The 18,266-nt window shown below is 48.1% G+C and overlaps 1 protein-coding gene across 23 annotated transcripts in view; it reads left to right on the forward strand.

Annotated features, from left to right (window-relative positions):
• Positions 1-18,266, forward strand: part of Limch1 (LIM and calponin homology domains 1) — a 325,160-nt gene that overhangs the window by 296,465 nt on the left and 10,429 nt on the right. For 7 of the 23 annotated variants that reach the window (XM_006974628.4, XM_076546393.1, XM_015993481.3 and 4 more), the window contains 8 exons: positions 3,460-3,500; positions 4,951-5,031; positions 8,556-8,648; positions 9,493-9,597; positions 10,932-11,056; positions 12,957-13,087; positions 14,067-14,190; positions 17,392-17,500. In XM_006974628.4, the coding sequence (XP_006974690.1) occupies positions 3,460-3,500; positions 4,951-5,031; positions 8,556-8,648; positions 9,493-9,597; positions 10,932-11,056; positions 12,957-13,087; positions 14,067-14,190; positions 17,392-17,500 (809 nt within the window). Of the gene's footprint in view, positions 1-2,727; positions 2,803-3,459; positions 3,501-4,950; positions 5,032-8,555; positions 8,649-9,492; positions 9,598-10,931; positions 11,057-12,956; positions 13,088-14,066; positions 14,191-15,910; positions 15,998-17,391; positions 17,501-18,266 lie in introns of all 23 variants that reach the window. The other 16 variants (XM_015993475.3, XM_042257477.2, XM_076546395.1 and 13 more) reach the window with 4 other exon arrangements.

Raw genomic sequence — 18,266 nt, forward strand, 5'->3', positions numbered from 1 at the left:
AGTATGTGTGTAATCATACACACACACTAAAGATAGGTTTTAATATGTTTAACACATAACATACTTTGGGATGCATTTCAATGTGTTTTGTATATTTGCTATATTTTAATGTTTGATATATGTAGGGAGGGGTACCGTTGAGAAATGTGGGAGTTCAGGATCAGTGAAGGTCTTAGAGTTGTGCTGGCTCCCACTTTGTGGACCATCTATGAGTTACGAACTCACCCTTTTACTCTTTAAGAACTCAACTGTATGCCCTTTATCCTCCTGGGAAACCCCAGTGCCCACACCCCATGAAGGACCTCAGGAATGTGGACTGGGGGACATGGCACTCCAAGAATGCTGCTATCCCTGGGGATTATCCCTCCAAGTGGATAGACTTAGGCTGCACCAATGCAAATCCTCTAGATTGGAACAGCTGCCGTGGGAGGTAGGATCATAAGGCTCCACGTAACTCTTTATTGACATTTTTCTCCAGTATTTGTAGATCTGATCTGTCAAGGACGATGGTATGACATCATTATTCATGGTTTATCATCACTTTTCTTTTAAAGAGTGAAAAGCTATTTGGGGTCACCATTAACACCATCTGAGTTGGTCTCCATTAACTTTTGCTGGTCATTTGGGGAGCCACATACAAAACAAGGAGCATTTGGTAGGAAACTAAGAGGTACACGTACTAATGAGCATTAGTCTCTTAACATAGAGGCAAATTCAGTACCACCTCCAAAGCATTTTACCCAAATCTTTCAGCGTTACAGTTCTGAAAATAATTAATAAAAATAAAACTCACAACTGGGTCAACCAGTTGGCCATATGTAGACATTGTAATTATGTTCCACTTCTAGCACTTTATAACTATGTAAATAAGAAATATAGTTAGGATAAACATGTAAGCCTTATCAATTAGTCTTGATGGCTTATATTTATATTTGTCATCCCCCATTAAACACAAGGCATTCTGGTGTTGAGAAACTGCTATTGAAGTAAAGAACTTTACTTCATGCTTTATCCGAGTTGAATAATTTAAAAAATAAAAACTCATGGCATTGGAGTCTTTTAAAGGTCATTCTTCACTTGGCAGGCAAAATCCACAGCTTGTTCTGTTGTGACATGTGGATCATGAACTCTGTGATCTTTAAGTGTCGCACTGGAGATAGAACACCTGGGTTTGAATTCTCGCTCATCGAGTTCTTAGCTGCATAGTTTTCTCCTTCCGGTTTTCCCTGTGGGCTTAACTATCACCTGTCCAGAAGAAATAACCATACACTGGTTTTTAAGAGAATTGGATTTAGCGATTATAGAATTATAGCAGTAAGAGTGGGAGTATAGAGTCAAGTGCTAGGAAGAAATAATAAAATCTTCTGGAATGCTTTCCAAAAAAAAAAAAAAAAAAAGAGGAAGAAGAGGAGGAAGAGGAGGGAAGAGGAAGAAGAAGAGGAAGAGGAGGAGGAGGAAAATAAAAGCATTAACAGGACAGCGACACAGCTTGAAGCAATAGTTCTCAAACCTGAGTGTGTGCCTGAGCCTGCCGGGCTGGGGCCAAACCCTCGGTCTGGTTCCGTAGATCTGGCCAGAGGCTCCGCTGTACTTCAGCAAGACCACATGTCCAGGTGATGAGGCAGCCCAGGAATCCCAACCTGGAAGCCACTGACTTGAAGTATTTATTTAAATGGTGCCTCAGAGACATTGCTGATGGATAGGAAACTGGCTGTAGTGCTTATTTAGACTCCGCAGAGTACAGGTCTTTCTGGAAGCCAGAGGCCTCTAATAATGTAACCTTTGAAGACATCATTGTCTTTGGAGTGTGGTGGGAGAAGTCCTGGGTTATGACCCAGATATGAGAACTTGGTCCACACTGAAGCGGCTAGCATGAATTCCAGCATCCAGTCCAAAGGAACCAGAAGCCCCGGGGCCACACCTCATAAATTCTCTCTCCCCCAGAAATTGGGGCCTTCCCAAATTCTTTAAAGTCTTCTATTTATAGATGCTCACAGGCCACTGCAGATCTGCCTGTCAACCCAAATAAGATTCCACAGGCGCCCCCAGGCACACACATGCGCATCAGTACAGTCTTTCAAAGCTGTGGAAACATTCATAAAATACACTTAAAGCTGACAGATTGCCTTGATCCAACTCTCTGGGAACAGTCAAGTTATGCCAAAGTTATGTCTCTGTAAAACGCGGGCTTGAACGTGCAGTGTCCGTTGCTCTGAGAATGCAGGTCTCAGAGCCAATGGGTAAGGTGCCAAGTGTTCGCCAGGAGTTCTGTCTGCTTGGTGCCCCACAGGCTGTCACAGACGTGTGCCTGTCTGTGTGTGTGTGACAGGAAGCCAGCCACAGCATCGCCCCTTCATCAGGTGGGGTGTGGGTAACATCACGACCCCACCACACAATCTCCACCGCCCTCTTACACTTTCCTAAAGTTGCTCCTGCGCAGCATAGTGCTGCGTCATCGTGACCTTTAACCCTTCAAAAATCTCCCCACCACGTATGAGCCTAAAAACTTGCACTCAGCACCCACGACAACAGAAACACAGACCGCCCGGTTCTCCTGCCCATTGTCCGTATGGTCAGGTTTGGCGTGTATTCCGGTGAGCTGTCTTACGGTCAGTTCCCAGCTCGACCCCGGCTGACCCCTCTTTGACGGGTGGGGATGTGTTCTCGGCTCTCACCCGGTTGGTTTCATGGATTTCTGTTTATTCTATTTTTCGCCATCTGATCTAGAGGTGCCTAGCAGTGCCAGTGTCCCGCTGAGAGTTCAGAACTCTTGGCGACGGTCCCAGTTTTTCTCCCGGTCAGGTAAACGACATACGGGGGTCGCTGCCTTTCTTTTGTGTAAAAATCCATGTTGGGGCAACCGATGGTATCTGTCACTGTCTTCGTCTCCGGCTTCAGATACTTGAGAGAAGAAAGAGGCTTGTTGGTGACACACAGTTAGCAATGAGCTTGCTCTTTGATGTCCGCACGGTGGCACTCAAATTGGGAGGAAGTCCACAGAACTTTATATTGGTTTCTGGGATGCCAGAGAAGTAGCACCATCCACCTGGCCCTTTACCACCCGCGTTCCCCGGGAAAACAAAGATTAGACTCCATGGCCACCAACGTGGTGTTCTCTTGTTAACTGTGTCACTCTCTGGGTAACGTCTCTGTGTGGGACTTCGCCATGCCAGACAGTGGGGTACCCGCTCCCTTCACCGGAATGCACGGTGTACTAAGCGCCAGCACTAATGGCTTAGTGGTCGCTTCCTAGAGTCTAGCACCTGGCGCTACTTGGTGTGCCCCGCTCCTCATTCCTCTTGGTGACGGGCACACCCTGCCGTGACGCTCCGCTTTACTGTGATTTCCTAAGGCTGCCCAGGTTCACATAGGAACTACACTGTAGGATCAAAAGACCACCGAGGCCGGAAGCCACGTACACTGACCTCTGTCTTCTCTTCTGTCTTTTGTTCTGTGTAGCGGATTCTCCAAGCAGTGAAAAGTCCCCCGTGACTACACCTGTAAGTAGTCCCTCTTAAAGAACTAAGCCGTGCATTTAGAGTGATTTTAACGTATGTTTGATCTTCTTAAAGAGTGTTCAACCAAAACTGAGATTAAAAAAAAATTTTTTTTATTTTGAAACAATTTGATGGTTCCTGGTACCCAAGATTGTAAAGTCATAGATCATCATTATATGAAGTCAATATCCTGCCCTGCCTGGAAACAAAGCACTTCTCTCTTTGTATCCCTTGAGTCCAGGTTTACTAGCCTAGGACACTGGAGGTAGTTTATAAATCCTTAATTAATCTTCCTTGACTGTGCAGTGAGGTGCAAATAGATTTCTTTTAGGGTTATTGTGAGCCTTACTTGAAATCGTCGTACAGTTGCTGCTATACGGTGCCTGATACAGGGATGATCCCTCCCTCTCCAGTGACCAGTCCACGATGCTTACTGTAGCCAGTACCACCTAGTATCTACAGGCAAATTTGCTCCCTTGGTGGCCATGTAGAATGGACCACCGCTTGTCACCTAGCCTCAGTGTCTCCCACCACATTTCAGAACTAGGAACCATATGTGAAAGTTCGATCATACACCCATGCTAGTAACCCCAAGTTTCCTGGAAACTAAGAACCCCAGAATGACTATAAAGCTGGTATCACCACACACAGCTGAAGAGGATGATGTAAGCCATTGACTTCCAAGGTTGTCAAACTCTTCACGTGCCCCTGGGGGAGGGGGGGAGGCATTGCAGAAAGATGGACTGCAGTTTCCTGTATGGGGAAGCAAGAGAATCCGTGGATTTGGATGGAAAATCCAACTGCGTTCTTGTTTGTTCTCAAACATGCTTCTTCTCGAAGGATTTTGTTTGTTCTCAGTGTTGGGTGTGAGTATTGATTATGCTGGCCTCAGGGCTGGGACTCCCCCGACTCCTCCTACCTCTTACCTCTCCGAGTGACATCAGTCCACTCTGGAGGAAGCTGCCCTGGAAAGCAGTAGTGGTATACAGGCTTTGCTTCCGGTATGGGGTCTCTAGACCTTAGACGGTGCGTTTCTCCTGGTGTAAGCACCGTGAGCGTCATGCTCAGGAGTGTGGCTGCTTCTAAACTTCTCATGCTTCTGAGAGAAATGGAGCAAAGCCTTCTCCGTCCTGCAGCTAGTCACTGTGTGTTTCCATGATCCGTAAAGAGGCACTGAGGCACAGAACCAGCCTGGCATTTGGGAATCAATGTAAGAGAGAGAGAGAGAGAGAGAGAGAGAGAGAGAGAGAGAGAGAGAGAGAGAGAGAGAGAGAGAGAGAGAGGAGAGAGATTAAGTCTGCCACCAAAGAGGGCATTTGGATATATAAAGATTTGTTTCTATGTCCCTTGGGTACCATGTTGGAGGCTAATTGTCTTCTCTTGTTCTGGCCGGCCCTTGAGGACCTACCTAAGTTCTGATCACAGGGTTGTGTTCTTTGTTTTTCCGGAGCAGTTTAAGTTCTGGGCGTGGGACCCGGAAGAGGAGCGGAGGCGGCAGGAGAAATGGCAGCGGGAACAAGAGCGTGTGCTCCAGGTAGGACCCGCCTGCTGCCCTCCCTGTGTTCCGTGACTGTGTGCTCTGAATGTCTGTCGGCAAGAACGTGTGCTCCAGGTAGGACCCGCCTGCTGCCTTCCCTGTGTTCCGTGACTGCGTGAATGTCTGTTGCATTGAATAGATTTTTAGCACAGGGAACGTGGAATCCAGTTCTCAGAAACTCATGAGTCTCTCGATGCTTTGTGTCCAGGCAACAGTCTTGTACCTGATTGTTCCTGAGAACAGGTCCAGTGATGAGAAGGAGTAGCGAAAAACATTCACATTGATACTTTAAAGAATGTATCTCGAGCCGGGCGGTGGTGGCACACGCCTTTAATCCCAGCACTCGGGAGGCAGAGCCAGGTGGATTGCTGTGAGTTCGAGGCCAGCCTGGGCTACCAAGTGAGCTCCAGGAAAGGCGCAAAACTACGCAGAGAAACCCTGTCTCGAAAAACCAAAAAAAAAAAAAAAAATGTATCTCTGTGCAGTGATTAAGGGTCAGTCTACCCGGATTTATTACCTCCTTAGCCACCAGTTCCCAGTTCAAGAAACAATGAGAATGAACTACCCAAAAGATAGTCAACAGCACTCAGGTAGAATGAAACTTGATATCAGTCTAATTCCTTCAACAGAATTTTCACTCCATGTTTCAGTGAAAGCTGATAATGGTCAATCCTAGAAATATTTGGAGAAGAGATGTAACATGCTTCCGCTTGCCTCATGCCCAAAGTGACCTAGCAACCTTCAAACCTGGCCTATTTATACACTTGGGGTGTGCCGGGGACACATCTGAATATCCCTCTTTTAGTTGAAGAGGTGAAGGTTCACCGAGGTCGGGTTAACCGCCTGATATCACATGGCTGATAGGTGCCGAGCCTGGGCCCAGTCTGTCTGTCCAGCTCTAAAACCTATGCCATTTCCACTGGACCCCCGAACGCTCACGTAGAGGAAGTGTAAACCTCATTAAACGGGGTGGCTCCCTGCCACTCCGGAACTGAAGTGCAATGTGATTTATTCTATTTTCTCTTCAGATTTTTGTCCTGCTCCTTTGCCCTGATTCTCATGGGTAAGGGAGTGGGTTCTGTGCTAAAATCAACTACTTGGATTTAGCTCTGCAGTTCAGCTTGGTGCCTTTGAAAACTTCAAAGGGTTAGGCCTTGATTACTTAAGTGATAGTAAGAACCTTGGAATTCCCATTCTGAATTTTGACAGTATTCTAGACTGGGGGGGGGTCATTTGTTTGGAGAATTGGCTTTGGTTTCTTTTGTTTGCTTGTTTGTTGAGACTAATTACTAGGTGACCCTGCCTGGTCTGGAATTTACAGAGACCCTGCTGCCTCTCTGCTGAGTGTGGGATTCCAGGCACACACCACCATGCCCAGCTTCTGCACTATTTAGTGACGATAATAAGTTTTTACTTGTATCTCCAGCTCCTGCCATGGTTCAGCCAGCAGTGCTCTGCTAGAATTAGCAAGAACACCGTCTCCAGAAGTCCCCAGGAAAGCTTTGTGCACCTAAGTCATAGCAGCCGCTCTCTGGGGACAGCTCAGTGCCTGCCTTCCCCCTCCAGAGAGACACACAGTCCTGTCCTAGCTTTAGACAGCGGACAGTAACCAGTCCGTTCCGACCAGTGTTGGCACGTCTGTGCACAAGCCCGTGTCTCCTTTGTCTGCCATGAGGACACCATTTTCAAGGGGCCAAATCTTATTTCAAATACTGATTTTAATCTTCATATACTCTTATATTTTCCCGGTCAGCTGTTAGGGACTCCCTGCATATTTTTTTAATGTCATTCTTATTCCAAGTGTTTTATTTGCTCTCAGAAATGGTGACAAGTATTACACCATTTCTGAACACAAGGATGGAAGTTTGTAGTCAAAAGGTTTCTCCAGTCTCACCTGGCCCCAAGGTCCCACAGCCACTTAATTAAATAATCATTCAGAGGCTTAATATTAATCACCAATTGCATGGCCTATGGCAGGCTTCTTGCTAGCTAGCTCTTATAACTTGACCCATTTCTATTCATCTATAAGTGGCCATGTGGCTTACCAGTACTTTCACATCTTGCTTCTCCTGGTGGTGCTGGCTTCTCTCCCCTCTGCCTTTCTTCTTCTCTCTCTCCAATTTTCCGTCTGGCTATAACCTGACTTGCCATAGGCCAAACGGCTTTATTTATCAACCAATCAGAGCAACACATATTCACAGTGTGTAGAAAGACATCCCACAGCAGAAGTTCTCATGCCAACACATTGTTAAGGGGTGGTATAAAGGCTCTATTGATTCAAGTTACTGTTAGCTGGGCCTGGTACCTCACCTCGTTGCCATGGTGATAAGCAGAGTGCTTCTGCCTCTCAGCTGATGGTTGTCTTGAGCACTTTAGACTTTTTCTGCCCTGTATCTCTTATAAACTTAACAGGATTTTATAACCTTTTATTAAACTTCCTTAGCAGCACTGCTGGTTGGTTTTAGCTTTGGTTGGTTGGTTTTTGTGGGGGTGGGGCTCAAACCCAGACCATGGCACATGCTAAGCAACTACATCCCCAGTCCAGCAATATATTTCTATTAGTTAAATAACAAAATTCACCTCTGAGGCCAGGCAGTGGTAGTACATGCCTTTAATCCCAGCACTCGAGAGGCAGAGCCAGGCAGATCTCTGTGAGTTCGAGGACAGCCTGGTCTACAGAGTGAGATCCAGGACAGGCACTCAAAAAAAAAAAAAATCACCTCTGACAGGCTCAGTTAAAGCAAACTCTGTGTATAGCCTAACTAGCACCTCCCAATCTCTCGAGGGAGATTGTTGCTTTTTTTTTTTTCATCTTTTATGAACAAAGGTCTATCTGAAAAGAACTTCTACAAAATTTAGCAGCAGAAATCTGGCTTCCCATGGGATTTTAAATGTCTATGTTAGTTACTTTTCTGTTTCTGTGATTAAAAAAAAAATACCCTGATGGAAAGCAAGGTAGGGAAGACAGGGTCTATTTTGGGTTACCGTTCCAGAGGGCTACAGCCCATCACGGTGGGGAAGGCGAGCCGCGGGAGCTGGAGGCCTGCCTGGCACTCAAGAAGCAAAGTGGTCACATTTCATTCACACACAGGAAACAGAGAGAGAAGAGGAAGGGAGACTGGGCTCTAAAACCTCAGAGCCCAACCCCAGTGACATACTTCCTCATCCTAAAGGTTCCAGAACCTTCCCAGATGACACCAGCTGGAACCAAATGTCCACATACATGAGCCAAAGGGGGACATTACTCATTCCATCCCCCACACAGACCTAACTTGTGTGCATAATACCCAACATTTCTTTTCTTTCTTTCTTTCTTCCTTTCTTCCTTCCTTCCTTCCTTCCTTCCTCTCTCTCTCTCTCTCTCTTTCTCTCTCTCTCTCTCTCTCTCTCTCTCTTTCTTTTCTTTTTTTGATATGCATGCGTTAGATGTTCACTCACAAAGACTGTATTACTTTAGAAGAGGGGAAAACATCCCGGTAATGAGTGCGATGGTCACCTGTTCTTTGGACATCCCATGACAGGAGAGGTACCAGAAGGAACAAGATAAGTTGAAGGAAGAGTGGGAAAAGGCCCAGAAGGAGGTGGAGGAAGAAGAACGCAGGTACTACGAGGAGGTAGGAGACCACCAAGAGGACCGGGGCCCATCACACAGTTCCGCAAAGTCTGTCACCTCCCTTTGTGTCTGCAGCGCATGCTGGTTGTGGGTGTATCTGACTCTCTGTGCTCAAAGTGGGGTCCCTTCCGTTTCTTTAAAGAGAACCACATCATACCGGTTCCAACAGACCACAGTACCCCTACACACACACACACTCACACACACACACCCTATGGATTGTAGGAGGAAGGGACTGAACCATGTTCAAGAAGCCGCTGTATCACATCTGTCCTCCAGTCCTGCCTGACTCTTGATCTGTCTTAGGTAACACAAACACAGCGACTATTACGTTGTGTGTGTGCTCCCTTGCAGGAAGAGCGTTTGGTAGTAATGAATTCGTCTTACAGGATAACTTTAGCACTGAAGCTGCATACATCCTTACTGTTGACTCCTCTACTGCACCACGCTAGAGGAATTTGTGGAGGAGAGTTGTCCCGGTAATAATGTTTTAACAACAACAAACAGGCCACATCCCAGAGTTTGGAGGAGACTATCTAAATTTGTTGTCAATATTGTTGGGAACTTCACCTTCAGCAATTACTTAACCGATCAGCTCCACAGTAGTTTTTCTTAATTGTGTTCTTCTGTAGCACTAATTAAACTTGGTGTTTGCAAATTCAGTACAAAGTTCTAAACTACTGCCCACTTTGGCGTTACTTGATTTGTATGGAAAAATAATTTTCCTAATGCCCTGCTTATGTGTGTATGTTCTGATGAGTTTTCCTTTCCCGGAGTTCCTTACTGTACTTCTTTCTCTTGACAGATTTAATTTTTTTTTCCATTTATCCCTGTCTTTGCTCTAGGAGCGCAAGATAATTGAGGACACTGTGGTCCCGTTCACTCTCTCCTCAAGTTCTGCAGACCAGCTGTCTACTTCCTCCTCTGTAACCGAAGGCAGTGGGACACCGGTGAGAGCGCTGATGAAAACCGAGTCTGCCTGTCAGTAACCTCAGCAGGCTTCCCATCACCTTAGTAACTTAAAACCGGACGGAGCTGGCTTTTCACCCCGAGCCTCAGCAGCTCCTACACTGCTGGTACCAGACCCTGAGCTCCCTCCACAGAGCAGGAGTCGTTGCCCTGGCCAGATCTTCCCAGACAGGCTAGCAGGATCTCCAGGAGTAAAGCCATGCGCTGGAACCTTCTCTCTGCCTGACTGGAGCATCACTCTTCCCTCCACAGCCATGTGCCCCTCCCCACTGTGCCATGCATCCCTCTGCATCATCCCGCAGCTGCAGACAGGCCCCCAATGCATTCCCTCCCCCACTGTGCCGTGCATCCCTCTGCATCATCCCACAGCAGCAGACAGGCCCCCAATGCATCCCCTCCCCACTGTGCCGTGCATCCTCTGCATCATCTCGCAGCCACAGACAGGCCCCCAATGCATTCCCTCCCCACTGTGCCATGCATCCCTCTGCATCATCCCACAGCCGCAGACATGCCCCCAGTATATCCCCTCCAGCTGCCATAAAACTAGCTTCTTATCCCCCAAATTCCACACAAACCTGACGTGTCTTTGAGGGTGGAGAGAGCCTGTAAAGGCTGGTCAGACCCGCATCTCCCAAGTAAAGTGATGGGGGTACTAGGTAGAAACATGCCAAGACGTGTAAAATAACTCATGGATGCCAGAGGCCATTTGTCCTGAAGTAAGCAGTCCCATGACTTCATTTTGTTTGGAAAGGGGGATTTCTGGACCAATCCCTTTTGTGATAATTTTTAGAAAGATCTCAGTTTGCACACTTATTCTAAGTATTTGGAAATCATTGAGCTCTGTTAGTTTAGAAGACTATTCTTTGAATTGTAGACAGTGGGGCGGGTAAAACAGGGGGTCGGTGCAGAAGGAGAAGAGCAGGGTGGCTATAACCAGAGCACACTGTGTGCTCGTTTGCAAGCCTTCAGCGAGTCTCATTCATGTACAGAAGTGCGTGTGTGCAAGCCTACAGCGAGTCTCATTCATGTACAGAAAGTACATAGTAATAATTTCTTTAAAAGTTAGGGCAAAAATGGAAGAAAATTTTCATTATTCAAAGATTGGGTTTCAGAGAGTCCATGGTCAGATATAAGTCATTAGGGGATGGGGTTCAGAGAGTCCGTGGTCAAATATAAGTCATTGGAGGTGGGTTTCAGGTAGTCGTGGTCAGATATAAGTCATTGGGGGTGGGGTTCAGAGAGTCCATGGTCAGACAGAAAAGTCATCTAGCATCTTTAAAGATTATATTCAAAATGACCCCAATTTTTCTATCAGAATAAGATGGACTTGGAAAGCTGTCAAGACAAAGAACAAGAGAGAAGACAGAAGCCACCTTTCCAGGAGAACGACAGTGACTCATTGCTCAGGGCTAGGGAAAGTGGTCCACCAGAGGAGGACAGGTATGTGCCCATCCCAGACCGTCCACGGGAATTTCCAAAGCTGAGCTCTGCCGTTCCCTCCCAGGAAGGTGGTCCCGCTGCTTTAAAAGGATCTCTAATGATGCAGTCTGTGTTGTTTAAACATGCTATAACAGCTCTGAAGTCAGTGTCCTTGTGCTCTGGAATATATAGACTTATTTTTAAACAGGCGAGGCCAGTTGTAAAGAGAAAAATGGATCATAAATTTGAGGTCAGCCCTGGGTACATATGAAAGCATGTCTCAAAAAAAAAAAAAAACCAGATAAATGTAATAGCTGGAGAGATGGCTCAGAGGATAAAGTCACATGCTACTCAAGCCTGAATGTGATCCCCGGAAAGTACATAAATGTTGAAGGAGAGACCCAAGTCCACAATCATCCCCTGTCCTCCACATGCATGGTGTGATGTGAGCACACACATCATACACATGTATATCACGTGATTCAGTCTGAATGTTTCAATAATGATGTAAAAAGTTGAATAAGGGAGACCTCTTTTAAATAAAGAAAATAGTATAAATCATCAGAGAAGCTTGTTGTTGACCCCAAACCTCAAGCTTTCAGTTACTTGAAGCAGAGGATGTGCCAGAGAGAAAAGACATTGAAGTCCCGAGGCCCACCTACCGTGGTTCACTGTGGACCCGAGCATGGCCGAAGGCGTCCTCACTGATGTGAGTGTTAATGTGAAGGATAACCAATTTGTCAGAACAGTTGTGGGTGGTCACCTCACGTGTGAACTCTAGGATGTTCCACGGGAGATCCGGAAACAAACCCAGAAGCCCCAGAACACACAGAGTACCTCAGACTGGAGCAGACTCTGGGCTGCAGGTTATCAGTGCACCTCTTGCTTAACCTGGAAGGAATCTACAGGAAGCCCAGGAAGTTGGCAGTATTCCACTTAAGAAACAGATGCTTGCCTCAGGGGCGTGAGATCCCAGACAGGTGTCAGCAAGTACGCATGCACCTATAACACGTGTACAGCATCCCAGAGGGCCTGGAAAATGAGAAAGGTGTCCGGGTGTCATAGACGGGTCAAGGTGAGCCGTTGGCTGGGTGCAGGGTTCTGGTAAGGGCTTGCACTCTGGGCTGCTGGCATCGGACTCTGAGCACCAAGTCTGACTGGCAGGGCATGGCCTGGAAGAGCAACTCTGTTTCCGGGTAACACTGCTTCAGTCTGGGGAGTGAGCTGTTAGGAAGGTTTGAAGGGTCCCAAAACACACCCCATGTGCCTGCATGTTCCTTCACTAGTTCTCCAAACAGGCCCTGCCTGTGGGTTGGCTGTTTGCTTTCTCCAGGCTGGTCTCGTGGTCACCAGAAACGGTGCCTTCATCTCCTTAAATCTTTCCTTTCTCTGCACACAGAAGTCACCGAAAGGCTGGGGAAGTAACCAAGGCTGCAGAGATCCCAAGTGAAGTGGCCCCAGTGATCTATTTATCTGTTTAATTTTAGATAGTATATCTCTTTGCAGCCTAGGCTGGCCTTGAACTCACTATGTAGCCCCGTCTGGCTGATCCTGCTGCCTCTGCCTCCTGAGTGCTGGGATTACAGGTGTGCTTCACCAGGCCTGGCTTCCAAGTGAAACCTATAATAATTGCTCTCTTGTGAAAATGTGGGAGCTTCAGGTCCACTCCCTAGAGGAACTCAGCATGAAGAGCCTAGTGGGCAGGGAGGACCCCAGAAACGATCATTTCTTGACTTGGTTAAATAGATGGGCACTAAAAATGCATAGTATTGTATAATGGTTTTAGTTTAAAATAAAAAGAATGAACAGTCTATTCCTTCCCTTAGATTGTAATTGCTAGCTCTGTGTCCCCGGGTATGGAAACAGTAGGTTTGATCTGCTTGCTGTTATCTCTACTCTGAAGTATGTTTCTTTGTTTTAGCATTAGCAGCCTAACTCAAGGGCCCTCGGCTCACTCTGAAGAGTCCATGTCAAAAGGAATCCATCTGGACCAGCAGCCCGAGGCTGAGGCTGGGGCCCCACACTGTGTTACAAGCCCCCAGCTAGCTCAGGGTAAGAATGGACCAGCAGCTGGAGGCAGAGGTGCACACACACACACACACACACACACACACACACACACACACACACTATGGTGCAAGCCCCCAGCTAGCTCAGGTAAGAATCCCAACATTTAAGTTACTGTAAATCCTTCCTGCTGTCCAGAGCTGACCTCTGCTGGTGGCAAGATCTCTCTAAGAGCCCGGTACCCTAGCTTCTGATAAATATGTAACACATAAACTCCCACTGTGTGACCAGACTCTATACGAGGTCATCGGGGTCTCAGTGGGACCCGAACAGTCCTTAGCATTTTACAGAATGGAGGCTTGTGGCTCCCGAAATGACCCAGCGAGGAAAGGGTTGCCACTAACCCTGATGACCTGAGTTCAGTCCTTAAGACTCATGGAGTGGAAAGAGAGAAGCGTCTCCCAAAAGGTGTCCTTTGGCCTTCACACACACACCCCTGTGGCATGTGCCCCCCCCACACAAAAAATAAATAAATAAATAAATGAAATTCTTTTTCATTTAAATGGAGGGGTTGGAGGGGTGGCTCAATGGTTAAGAGCAATGGCTGCCCTTTCAGAGGACCCAGTTTCAATTCCCAGCACCTCTATGGCAGCTCACAACTGTCAGTGACTCCATATCCAGGGGGATATGACACCCTCTTAGGGCCTCCACGTCACTGCCTGCGTGTGGGGGTCACAAATGTATGTGCAGGCAAAACACCCATACTCAGAAAATAGAATTTTTTTTTATCATAAACCATGCATTCTTCAAATGTCCCAGTTCTACCACTGAGCATAACCCCCGCTCCAACCCCAAAATGCTCTTGAGGGTTAGACTCTGCCAAACCAGACTGGGATACAGGTGCAACCTGGCCCACGTAGGATGGCGGTGAGGACCGGAAGCCATCGGCGCTTTAAAGGGCAGTGTATTGCCGGGTATCAAAGTGACTTGGCTGAACACGTTTATGTTCCTCCCTTGGTCTTAGATCCACCTCAGAGTCCTCAGGTGTCAGACCCATCATCATACGTGCCAGAAGATGTGAAGCCCAAAACCCTGCCCCTGGATAAAAACGTTAATCATCAGATTGAGTCTCCGGGTGAAAGGCGGAAGTGAGTAGACGAGGAGGACGGAGGTGGGATTCCTGTATCGAAAACAATTGTATCCGCTCAGGGAGGGGGGAAGTGTAAGATGGCAGCGGCATGTTTGTGCTTGGTCTCCGTGTGATCATTTTGAAGGATATACTTGGGGATGATAGGTATTTAAGCGTTTAAAACTCTTCCTCTCAGTGAGCCTTCCCAATAATGTTAGGAGGTTGCTAATCCCAGTTTCCAGATGAGGAATTTAGGGAAGTTACGTAACTTGCCCACCGAATCCGACTGGTGACGTGTTAGAGGAACACACAGAGGGCTCACGGCTTCAGACCACAGTTAAGCCGCATCACACTTAAGGCATTCGTTCCTTTAACAGTCATCCCACTTGGATCCCGACTGTGTGGGTTCAGAGTCTGTCTGCTGGCCGCTTACCTACCCGGAACCTTGGGCATGGGTCTTAGTTTCCTCATTCCCTGTGGGAATGAGACTGGTACCTTCCTCGGATTCCCAGGCCTGGCAAATACCCAGCACTGCAGTGTGGGTCATGAGCATGCCCGTTAGCTTCTCTTCCTCCTTGATACGGTATTGAACCGCCGCCGCTGCCGCTGCCTCTCTCTCGGGTTGCTCCGGTTTCCATGGCTGGACCTCTGTGGCACCAGGATCAGCGGGAGCTCGGATGGCCTGGATGGGATTACTCCCAGTGGTTACTGTGGTGCTTCTCAGGCTTTTGTTCTTTCGAGCCCTGGTGCTGACACTTTGAAAATGTGACTTTTAGAGGAGACAAGCGCCACCGAGGTGGGAAGGCCCCGGGTGAGCAGGGCCTCCAAGGATCTCACCAGCAAGCAGCCAGGAGACAGGGGACTGCCTCTGTCTGCCTCGGTGGTCCTCTTTTCCTTTCCTTGGTCTTTTCTGTCGCCTAACTGGTTCTTCACTCAGGAAACTAGCTTTTCAAAACTGAAAACTTGATCCCACACAGGGGCTGGCTCCTAAGCAGCCCCTGCACCCGGGTGACATGCTAGCAGCATCAGGTGGAGCCTCTTCTGATTTCTCATGACCTAATGAGTGTTGAAGGGTCCCAGCGCCACCCTTCATGGCGGGCGTCGAAGGCAGGAACCGTGACACTGAAAATTGCTTCCTCTAAGATCTGTCCTGCTTGCTTGAGAGGTCACGTGACCCCAACAGCATGATATTTGTTATTTGCAAGGTCTTTACCATAAAGCAATTTTTAAAAAAATCTCCCCTGAACTTCTGGGCTGCCCTTGGGAATTTCCTCCTCTGTCTTTATTCATCTTTCAATCCCACAAAGGCCGTAGTTTACATATTAAACTCGGCATGCAACATCAGCTTGCTCCACAGCGTGGATGAGTAACAGCCCCGTAACCAAAGTGAAGGAGAATTCGCCAGTATTCTCCTTTCTAAGCAGCAGTACCAGTAAGGTTTTCATTTTACATACGTGTGCATTCCTGCCAGATGTAATTGCTAATTTTGTTCCAAAAAGACAAAAATCCAAGCGTGGTAGCACATGTTCCTAACCCCCATTTGAGAGGCTGAGCCACGAGGAAGAGTAAGCTTCAAGCCAGCCTGGGCGCCATGGTGAGACCTTATCTCAAAACAAATAAGCGAAGACGCCAGGAGGAGACTCCTTTGTGGCCCTTTTGTTTTAGTTTTAAGCTAAAATGTCTTTGATTGCGGCTTCTGTTGGCTTCTTGTAACTGTGGGCTCCTTTACCGTGTTACAGGAAAAGCCCTCGAGAGAACTTCCGGGCCGGGCCCCTGCCCCCCTGTTCTCCTACCCCTCCTGGCCAGTCACCGAACAGGTATAAGAGGTCAGCGAGCCTTTCGGAGGCTGTTTTGTGGTCCAGCACCTAATGGGCCTGATTCTGGCCAGATGAGTGCATGCCAAGTGATGCTGAGAGGCTCATCATCCTCATCCCCCATTCCCCCCCACCCCCCGCCATCCCCAGAGAGGGGAGGAGTCAGGAAGACATCTCCATCTGCCTGCAGATTCATCCGCATGGGGTAGAAAAAGTCAGCTGGGTGGTGCTGGCCGTGGCCATTAGGTTTTAATGACGTCGTGTGGAACAGGCAATCTAATAATAAAGCCCACCAGACAGCTGGTGGGCTCCTACAGCAGGGTCTCTGCCTCCGAGATGATCAGCCCTCCCAGGGTAATGGGCTGCTGGCTCCTCCAGAGAAACGCTGGGTAACAAAACTTCATCCTCTTCCGGCTCTCCCCGAGGTCTCTGGACATTAGCCGGTCCCCGTGATATCTTTCAAAGCTGCCTGGGTGTCTGTCTGTCACAGGCACTAATGGCTACGGGCTCAGAGTGGTTCTCATTGGTAGAGGAGTTCTCTTCGTGGCTAGAGAGAGGGAGATCTTAATTGAGGGTGTCTGATGAGGCCAGCTCTTCCTCCGCCGACGTCTGTCCTTCTGTTTCCTCTGGCCCTTTGTGCAATACATACTTGTGAATCTCTCCTAGGGCCCTGCAGCTGTGGGCATCATGGGAACGCTGTCCTGAGAGGACAGCCCTGTGGTGACAGGTGGGCAGTTGACCCTGCCCTCTCCCCTGGTGGGACCTGCTGAGTTTAGCCCCTATGGGTGGACAGTGTCCAGGGCTGTAGGTAGAGGCAGGGCGTGGGTTCAGTCCCAGGAGGTTCCGATATAGACAGACAGCACGTACCATTCCTGCAGACGGTGTTTGTTCTGGAAGACACAGTAGAGATAGGCTGGCCAACCTCTCCCTGTGTAGGTAGGAGGGAGACCCAAGGAGAGCCCTTGATGGCACACCATGACTCGGAGGAGCAGGGACCCGATCCCTGAGGCCTCCACAAGCGTCCCCCTCCCCCATGACAGTGGACTCTTTGTTAAGGAAAGGCAATGGAGACTGCTAAGGCCACATTGGGACCTTAATGAAGCTAAATCTGAGTGTCTCTGTAGGACTTCTGTAAACATGATACATACGTTGAATCATCTCAAGGTGCTCAGACCCAGCACATTCAGCACCATGCCATCCATCACCCTCAGCTTGGGCCTTGCTGGCAGTGTGTGGCTCTGCTCAATTCTGTGTTCATTGTCAGTGTGGCATCCTCATTTTATTCATGGTCTAAGCATTTTTTAAAATCCATGTTCCCATTTTTGCATGAGGTTGCCTGTTGCGTGAGCCAAGGTTCTCACTATGTCTTTTTTTGGTTGTTTTTGTTTTGTTTTGTTTTGACTCAGGTCTATAAGTGGGAAGAAGCTGTGCTCCTCCTGCGGGCTCGCTTTGGGTAAAGGAGCCGCCATGATCATCGAGACCTTGAATCTCTACTTTCACATCCAGTGTTTCCGGGTATGTACACAGCGCTCTCCTCTCTGAGCTGATGTCAGGGGTTGGTTCGTGTCCTGTCCTGAGACATCCCTCCTGCAACTTGGCTGCCTCTTCCCACGTGGTATAGATAGAGGTGTGGGTCCAGTCCAGCCTTAAGGATACAGCTCCCCAGCCCTGAGTCCCTCTGGGAAGAGAACTCCTTCTAGAAGGAAAATAGATCTGTGCTATTTGTCTTTGCACGCTTCCGCGGCTGGCAGTAGACGTTCCAAAGGGAAGTCGGGAATGAGACCCTGGGAGACAGCGGGGCCTCAGGGTCTGTGGGGCCTTAAGGATTTATTTGAAATAGCTTTGCTGTTCTTTAACTCTTACGATTTCCTGTGACAGGGTTTTAGGTGTTGCCCTAATGGAATATTTCCTGCCCAGTGAGTGGCAGTGACTAGCTGTAAGATTTCAGTGTTCAGAGAGAGCATGTCTGTCACCTCAGATGGTAGCCCCCTCTGGCAAGCCCTGGGTTAAGCCTGTGGATCCGTTGTTGCTGGTCCTTGGTGTGTTTTGTTTTGTGTGAAACAAGGTCTCGCTGTGTAGCCCAGGCTGGCCTCAAGCCCCTCACGGTCCTTCTGCCTCAGTCTCCCTACTGCTGAGATGACTAGCACTCACCACCACACCCAGCCAGTCAGTGGCCTTTGCTGGGGAATCCCAGGTAGCCTTTCTGAGTCCTCATTGCTCATTATGCTGTGTTAGTTACCAGCTGCTGAGATAAACAGTGAGCTCCATAAGAGCAATGATT

Source organism: Peromyscus maniculatus, chromosome 10 (genome assembly GCF_049852395.1).
Source record: "Peromyscus maniculatus bairdii isolate BWxNUB_F1_BW_parent chromosome 10, HU_Pman_BW_mat_3.1, whole genome shotgun sequence".
NCBI lineage: Eukaryota > Metazoa > Chordata > Mammalia > Rodentia > Cricetidae > Peromyscus > Peromyscus maniculatus.